Here is a 9,319-nt window from a genome sequence, read left to right as displayed (position 1 = left end):
AACATTAATACCTGAGAGAAGCTTTCACAGAAATGGATTTTTAGATTCTGAAACCATTGAAAATACTTGATGTTATCCAACCTGTAGCACTAAGAAATAATATGAGTTGTTTAATCAGGCAATTTTACAGCTGAAAATGCCTTTAGAAACCTAACTCACTTATTTTGCAAAAGAAGAAGCTAGTCCATCTTAAGGAACAGTGGTAAGAACAGGGCCAAATCTAGGCCTCTTAGTTTTCAGTTCATCGTAGAAAATCTAAGTTTATTTTCAAATGTTAGTTTTAATTTTCTCTTCTACTTTTTCTCATCAGGCTTACTAATGGCTTACTAATTTCACTAAAGTGAATTAATTTGAGATTTCTCTCCTTTTATATTTTTCCCATTCAGTAGTAGAGATGCTAATAAATGTGAAATAGTAAAAAAAAAAAAAAAAGCTTCTTATAGTGTCAGGAAGGAAGAAAAACAGCAGAAATTGGCAGGCATGAGCTATACAATGCTTTGGGAGAAAAGGGTCCTGGAGAGAAGAAATAGCAAGTATGTATGAGGAAGAATAAGAGAGTCAAATGATTCAAGTGAGATAGGAGACACAGAAAATTGAAGATGATGGCAGAAAGATTAGTATTGTCTGTCTTATACTTATTTGGGTTCACCTCTTTCCCTCATTACAATTATTTGCAAAATCTTAGATAACTACACTTTTCCCCACAGAAGACAGGAAGTCCATTAGGAGATTCTCCCTACAAAAACCTATGACCTCAAAGGGCTACACTCTCAAGGAAGGGTAAGTGGTCTTTCAGCCTGGAATCCTGTTATTTTTGTGGTTCAGGGAACTTAAAAAGTGAACTTGGATTAAAGGGAACCTAAACTGATAGTAACTTCAGGCATCTGGTAGAAACAAATACAAGTTATTCTGTAGGAAGTTAATCTATGACTTAAGTTATTCTTACAGGTAATTTCCAGGTACAATGAACAGCAAATACTCAAGGGCAACAAGGCACACAAGGGGAAAGGAAAACATGCAGAGGCAATATACAATGGAAATAGACTTATAATGACTTTATACACTGCAATTATTAAATACATACTATGAATAAACTATAGTTACTATAAAAATTTATATAGAATTTTTAAAGAGAAAATATTGAAAAAAAACTGTCACAATGTTTTGCACATAAAAGGCATTAAATAAATGTTTGTGGATTTAAGTTAATGAACATCTTGCCTTTTCCATGTCAACTGCTACTTCATTCACTAATTTTATCCAACAAACATTTTTTACTATTCAGGGTGTTTAATGCAATGTTTTCAGTATGAAGGATACAATAGTAAACCATATGCACACAGGGTTCTTGCTGTCAAAAACTCTCACATCGATGTGGGAAACATATAGGTAGACAGCTAAATATAACCTGGTGGGATTAGTACTCTATCAAGGACTACAACAGGGCTAGATAATTGAACATACAAAACTCCCAAGAGCCTTCCAAACACAGCTCTCCTTGATCCTTCTTATTCACCCAAGGATGTGAAAGATTTGTGCAATGAGTCTTTATTTAGGGAGAGCTGCCTAAAAGGTTCCAGCAGATTTTTCCATGACCTTCTGGTCACATTACCAAGCCAGACTGTCAAACCAGCTACACCAGCTGTAAAATGTCAATAAACTGGCCCTAGATCAGGAATAAGACAAGGGTATATGGTTTTTCCAGTAGCCATGTATGGATGTGAGAGTTGGACTGTGAAGAAGGCTGAGCACCGAAGAATTGATCTTTTTGAACTGTCGTGTTGGAGAAGACTCTTGAGAGTCCCATGGACTGCAAGGAGATCCAACAAGTCCATTCTGAAGGAGATCAATCCTGGGATTTCTTTGGAAGGAATGATGCTAAAGCTGAAACTCCAGTACTTTGGCCACTTCATGCGAAGAGCTGATTTATTGGAAAAGACTCTGATGCTGGGAGGGATTGGGGGCAAGAGGAGAAGGGGACGACAGAGGAGGAGATGGCTGGATGGCATCACTGACTCGATGCACGTGAGTCTGAGTGAACTCCGGGAGTTTGTGATGGACAGGGAGGCCTGGCGTGCTGCGATTCATGGGGTCACAAAGAGTCGGACATGACTGAGCAACTGAACTGAACTGAGTAACTGAACTGGACCCACTCACCACTCCTATGCTGGAACAATCAGACAAGAAAAAAAAATAATAAAAGGCATCATAACCAAAAAGGAAGAAGTAAAACTTTTCCCATTGGTAATGACATGATTTTATATATAGAAAATTCTAAAAATTCTGCCAAAATATTGTTATATCTAATCAACAAATTGAGTAAAACTGCAGGATAAAAAAAATCAATATTCAAAAATCATTAGTGCTTCTATACAATATACACTTCTATACAGTAATAACAAATTATCTGATAAAGTAACAAAGAACAATCTCATTTATGATTGCATCAGAAACAATAAAATACTTAGGAATAAATCTAACCAAATTGGTGAAAGATCTCCACACTGAAAACTATAAGACACTGATGAAAAAAACTGAGGAAAACACAAATAAATGAGATGACATTCTGTGTTCATGGACTGTAAGAATTAATATTGTTAAAATGTTCATACTATCCAAAACCATTTATAGGTTGAATGCAATCCCCAACAAGAGTCCAATGGCTTTTTTTTTTTTTTTACAGAAATAGCAAATTCAAACAACAACAAAAGACTCAGAATAGCCAAGGCAATCCTGAGGAAGAAGAACGAAGCTGGAGGCATTAAATTTCCTGATTTCAAACATTACAATGCTATAATAAGCAAAATGGTATAGTGTTGGCACAAAAAAGACATGTATCAGTGGAACAAAATTGAGAGCCCAGAAATAAGCTTTTGCATATGCAAATAACCAATATTTGACAGGGGAGCTAACAATACTCAATGGAGGAAAGACAGTTTCTTCAATAAATAATGGTGGGAAATTGGATATTTGCATGCAAAAGAATGAAGCTAGATCCCTACCTTACACTGCTCACAAAAATTAATGGGAAATAGATTAAAGGCAAATGTAAGGTCAGAAACCATAAAACTCCTAGAAGAAAACACAGGGGGAAAGTTCCTTAATATTGATCTTGGCAATGATTTCTTAGATATGCACAGTTAGGAAAGTAAGAAATAAAGAAGTGGGACCACATCAAATTAAAAAGCTTCTGCATAACAAATGAAACAATTAACAAAATGAAAAGGCCACTTACAGAATGAAAAAAAAACTATTTGCAAGCTACACACATGATAAGGAATTAATATCCAAAATATATAGGGAACTCATATAATTAAACAGCAAAAACAAAACAATTCGATTAAAAATTGGGTTCAGTTGCTCAGTCACTCAGTAATGTCCGACTCTTTGCGACTCCATGAATCACAGGATGCCAGGTATCCCTGTCCATTAACAACTCCCAGAGTCGACCTGAACCTATGTCCATCGAGTCAGTGATGCCATCCAACCACCTCATCCTCCGTCGTCCCCTTCTCCTCCTGCCCTCAATCTTTCTCAGCATCACGGTCTTTTCAAATGAGTCAGCTCTTTGCATCAGGTGGCCAAGTATTGGAGTTTCAGCTTCAACACCAGTCCTTCCAATGAACAACCAGGGCTGATCTCCTTCAGAATGGATTGGTTGGATCTCCTTGCAGTCCAAGGGACTCTCAAGAGTCTTCTCCAACACCACAGTTTAAAAGCATCAATTCTTCAGCACTCAGCTTTCTTTATAGTCCAACTCTCACATCCATACATGACCACTGGAAAAACCATAGCCTTGACTAGATGGCCCTTTGTTGGCAAAGTAATGTCACTGCTTTTAATATGCTGTCTAGGCTGGTCATAACTTTCCTTCCAAGGAGTAAGCCTCTTTTAATTTCATGGCTGGAATCACCATCTGCAGCAATCTTGGAGCCCAGAAAAATAAAGTCAGCCACTGTTTCCACTGTTTCCCCATCTATTTGCCATGAAGTGATGGGACCAGATTCCATGATCTTAGTTTTCTGAATGGTGAGCTTTAAGCCAACTTTTTCACTCTCCTCTTTCACTTTCATCAAGAGGCTCTTTAGCTCTTTCTCACTTTCTGCCATAATAGTGGTATCGTCTGCATATCTGAGGTTATTGATATTTCTCCCAGCAATCTTGATTCCAGCTTGTGCTTCATCCAGCCCAGCATTTCTCATGATGTACTCTGCATATAAGTTAAATAAGCAGGGTGACAATGTACAGCCTTGATGTACTCCTTTTTCTGTTTGGATCCAGTTTGTTGTTCCATGTCCAGTTCTAACTGTTGCTTCCTGACCTGCATACAGGTTTCTCAAGAGGCAGGTCAGGTGGTCTGGTATTCCCATCTCTTTCAGAATTGTCCACAGTTTATTGTGATCCACACAGTCAAAGGCTTTGGCATAGTATGAGAGGAGCTACCCTGCACCAGAGGGCAAGAGCGGTGGCCAAGAGGAGCTAACCTGCATCAGAGGTAAGGAGCAGCAGCTGTGCTTTGCTGGAGCAGCTGTGAAGAGAGACCCCATGTCCAAGGTAAGAGAAACCCAAGTAAGATGGTAGGCACTGAGAGAGGGGATCAGAGGGCTGACAGACTGAAACTACAGTCACAGACAACTAGCCAATCTGATCACACGGACCACAGCCTTGTCTAACTCAATGAAGCTGAGCCATGCCGTGTGGGGTTACCCAGGATGGCCGGGTCATGGTGGAAAGGTCTGACAGAATGTGGTCCACTAGAGAAGCGAATGGCAAACCACTTCAGTACTCTTGCCTTGAGAACCCCATGAACAGTATGAAAAGGCAAAAAGATGGGACACTGAAATATGAACTTCCCAGGTCGGTAGGTGACCAATATGCTACTAGAGATCAATGGAGAAATAATTCCAGAAAGAATGAAGGGATGGAGCCAAACCAAAAACAACACCCAGTTGTGAATGGGACTGGTGATGGAAGCAGGGTTCAAGGCTGTAAAGAGCAATATTGCATAGGAACCTGGAATGTTAGGTCCATGAATCAAGGCAAATTGGAAGTGGTCAAACAAGAGATGGCAAGAGTGAACATCGACATTCTAGGAATCAGCAAACTAAGATGGACCGGAATAGGTGAATTTAACTCAAATGACCATTATATCTACTACTGTGAGCAGGAATCCCTTAGAAGAAATGGAGTAGCCATCATAGTCAACAAAAGAGTCTGAAATGCAGTACTTGAATGCAATCTCAAAATTGACAGAATGATCTCTCTTCATTTCCAAGGCAAACCATTCAATATCACGGTAATCCAAGTCTATGCTCTGACCAGTAACGCCAAAGAAGCTGAAGTTGAACAGTTCAATGAAGACCTACAAGACCTTCTAGAACTCACACCCAAAAAAGATGTCCTTTTCATTACAGGGAACTAGAATGCAAAAGTAGGAAGTCAAGAAACACCTGGAATAACAGGCAAATTTGGCTTTGGAGTACAGAATCAAGCAGGGCAAAGGCTAATAGAGTTCTGTCAAGAGAATGCAGTGGTCATAGTAACACCCTCTTCCAACAACACAAGAGAAGACCCTACACATGGACATCACCAGATGGTCGGCACTGAAAACAGATAGATTATATTCTCTGCAGCCAAAGATGGAAAAGCTCTATACAGTCAGCAAAAAAACAAGACAGGGAGCTGACTGTGGCTCAGATCATGAAATCCTTATTACCAAATTTAGATTGAAATTGAAGAAAGTAGAGAAAACCACTAGACCATTCAGGGATGACCTAAATCAAATCCCTTATGACTATACAGTGGAAGTGAGAAATAGATTTAAGGGACTAGATCTGATAGAGTGCCTGATGAACTATGGCTAGAGGTATGTGACATTGAACAGGAGACAGGAATCAAGACCATCCCCAAGAATAAGAAATGCAAAAAAAAAAAATTGGGTGAGGGACCCAAATATACATTTTGCCAAAGAAGACATACATACCAAGGCCCATGAAAAGGTTCTCAATGTCACTAATTAGCAGAGAAATGCAATTCCAAACCACAAAAAAACATCACCTCACATCCGTTACACTGGCTATCATCAAAAAGATAAGAAATAAAAATGTTGGCAAGGAGGCAGAGAAAAGGGAACCCTTGCACACTGTTGGTGGTAATCTAAATTGATACAGCACTATGGAAAACAGTATGGAAGTTCCTAAAAAAATTAAAAATGGACTACCAACATTTTCCAATAACTGACAAGGTGGCAGAAGTGAAGCGAAAGAAGCAGACCTTCCACAAGTCCACCTATTTCAGGCGTGGACCTCAACCAGTTGCTGGACAAGTCCTACAAGCCGCTGATGCAAGTGTAAAGCGCCTGGCAGCAACCATGGCTGAACTGGGCCTGTGGAGGAAGCAGCATCCCATGGCTGAAATGCCTGCACAAGGCCAGAATGAGGCGCTGCCCATGGAGAAGCCTAAGGTTGCGATGACACACCTGTGGGACATGATCATCCTGTCCAAGATGGCAGGCGGCTACAACAGCAAGACGTTCACCCAGGTGGAAATCAAGCCTGGGATGACTGGACACTGTGCAGGCAGGCTCTCAGTGACCTACCAGCCTGTGAAGCATGAGCTGCTCAGGCACCAGAGGCACCCAGTTCTCCAGCTTCAACCTCTTCAAGAAGCCTGCTTGGCCAATAAAGGCACAGACTTCTCTAAAAATTAAGTAACTGTTAAAAATAACAATAGGACTACTTTATGATCCAGCAATTCCACTTCTGGGTATATATCCAAAAGAGATAAAATCACTATCTCAAAAAGGTATCTGCACCTATGTGTTCATTGCAGCATTATTTATAATAGCCAAGACAAGAAAATGCCTAAGTGCCCATCCACATGAATGGATAAAGATGTTTTGAGATATATGCTTCCCTGGTGGCTCAGTGGTAAAGAATCCGCCTGCAATGCAGGAGATGCAGAAGAGGGGTTCAATCACTGGGTCAGGAAGATCCCTGGAGGAGGGCATGGTAATCCACTCCAGTATTCTTGTCTGGAGAATCTCATGGAGCGAGGAGCCTGGCGGGCTATAGTCCATAGGGTCACAAAGAGCCGGACATGACTGAGGCAACTGTGAACACACACACACACACACACACACACACACACACATATATATGAATATTATTCAGCCATTAAAAAAATAAAATCTTGCCATTTGCAACAATGTGGATGAGGGCATTGTGCTAAATGAAATGTCAGAAAAAAATATACCATATGACCTCACTAATACATATAATCTAGTAAAATTGATCTCACAGAAACAGGGAACAGATTGGTGGTTGCCAGAGGCAGGGAGTTGCAGAGGTGGAAGGGGGCCTGGGTGAAGGTGGTCAAAAGTAGATTCTTTCAGTTAAAAAATAAATTGAAGTTCTGGGGATGTAATGTAAAGCATGGTGACTATAATTAAAAATACTGTATTGCATATTTGAAAACTTCTAAGAGAACAGATCCTAAAATTCTAATCACAAGAAAAAATAACTATATGAGGTGGTGGATATAATTAAACTTATTGTAATCATTTCACGATATAGACACATATCAAATCTTATGTTTTAGACCTTAAACTTATACAACACTATATGTCAATTATATCTCAATAAAGCTAGAAGAAAAAAATTAAACCAGTCTTAGGTGCTGCTAGGGGAGTTCCCAACTTCAGACAGCATGTTACACATCATTAGTTAGCCCACTGCCCTTATCTTGGCCAAGAGTCAGTGTCAGTCACTGTTCCAGTCTAGCTGTAAAATAATTCTATCTTTTGCAGCTACAAAGGTGGTAGCCTAGAGAAAATGCTGCTTAAGCCAAGTTTTGATGAATAAATAGGCATTTATGTTCTTTGTGAATTTAGTAGTGCCTGACATTTACTTGATAGTCAATAAATATTAACTACTTATTAGTTGCTATATGAAGAAAGAAAAACAATTTCTGACTAAATTCTATAGTAGTTTAAATTTTCTTTCTTTAGCATTTGTATTACCTGTAAAATCTTTTGCCAGCATGTAAGATGTCTTACTATTTGGGGAATAAGCTCAATTTAGATCCGAGAAGCAAGATTTTTTCTTATAACAACCAAAGCTACCTTTTTTTAGGTCCTTCGATGGCTCAGTGGTAAGGAATCTGCCTGCAATGCAGGAGCCACGGGAGACATGGGTTTGATTCTTGGGTCAGGAAGATCCCCCGGAGGAGGAAATGGCAACCCACTCCAATATTCTTGCCTGGAAAATCCCATGGACAGAGGAGCTTGGCAGGCTACATTTCATGGGGTTCCAAATAGTTGGAAACGACTGAAGCAGCTGAGCACACACAAACATTAAGTGCTTTAAATTTGTTATTTTACTGAATTTCGACAATCACTCTATATGGTATCTATGTCATCTCTGACTTGTTGATGAGGAATATATGCAAAGAGGCTACATAAATCGTCTAAAGTCAAAAAGCTACTGAAAAGGAGAAGTAAGCACCAAAGCAAGATCAGCCTAACCAGAGCCAGGGCTCAACAACTATAGCAGATTCCATCATGCTCCAGTCATATCCATGCTTGCCCACAGCATTCCACTGCAAGGACCCATGATTTTCCACCTGAACAGGGCAGACCACGGGTACTGGGGATTTAATGTCCCCCAGAACAGTGTGCAGCCAGGGATGAGAATGAAAGGTAGATGCCCCTGCTCACTTACCCCTTGAGTAGGACAATCTGAAATCTGTTCCAGATTTCCTACAAGACTTGCCTCCCTACCATCCTACTGATACTTCCTGGGATCACCTCCACAATAAATCACTTGGATTTAAATCCTTCCCTGAGAGTCTACTTATGGTGCAACCCAGCCTAGTACCACATGCCCTTGCCTTCCCTCCCAGCATTCAGTCGGTTCAGTTCAGTTCAGTTCAGTTCAGTCGCTCAGTCGTGTCTGACTCTTTGCGACCCCATGAATCACAGCATGCCAGGCCTCCCTGTCCATCACCAACTCCCAGAGTTCACTCAGACTCATGTCCATCGAGTCCGTGATGCCATCCAGCCATCTCATGCTCGGTCGTCGCCTTCTCCTCCTGCCCCCCATCCCTCCCAGCATCAGTCTTTTCCAAAGAGTCAACTCTTCGCATGAGGTGGCCAAAGTACTGGAGCTTCAGCTTTAGCATCATTCCTTCCAAAGAAATCCCAGGGTTGATCTCCTCCCAGCATTAGTTCACAAGTAACCTGAAAGGTCACCCAGCTGCATCTCCCAAACATTGCAGTTTTCTACAACATCACTGACAGAGAACCATCAGATCTTGCTTA

The 9,319-nt window shown here is 40.5% G+C and overlaps 1 protein-coding gene across 1 annotated transcript; it reads left to right on the top strand.

Moving 5' to 3' along the window:
- The first annotated feature begins 6,211 nt into the window (after window positions 1-6,211).
- LOC120881704 (40S ribosomal protein S15-like) lies at window positions 6,212-6,709 on the top strand. Its single transcript, XM_040265358.1, has one exon. The coding sequence runs from the start codon at window positions 6,212-6,214 to the stop codon at window positions 6,707-6,709; it is 498 nt and encodes a 165-aa protein (XP_040121292.1).
- The last annotated feature ends 2,610 nt before the right edge of the window (window positions 6,710-9,319 follow it).

Source organism: Oryx dammah, unplaced genomic scaffold (assembly GCF_014754425.2).
Source record: "Oryx dammah isolate SB20612 unplaced genomic scaffold, SCBI_Odam_1.1 HiC_scaffold_23, whole genome shotgun sequence".
Classification (NCBI taxonomy): domain Eukaryota; kingdom Metazoa; phylum Chordata; class Mammalia; order Artiodactyla; family Bovidae; genus Oryx; species Oryx dammah.
Note: the sequence above shows the minus strand (reverse complement) of the source record. Positions and strands in the feature narration are given on the sequence as shown.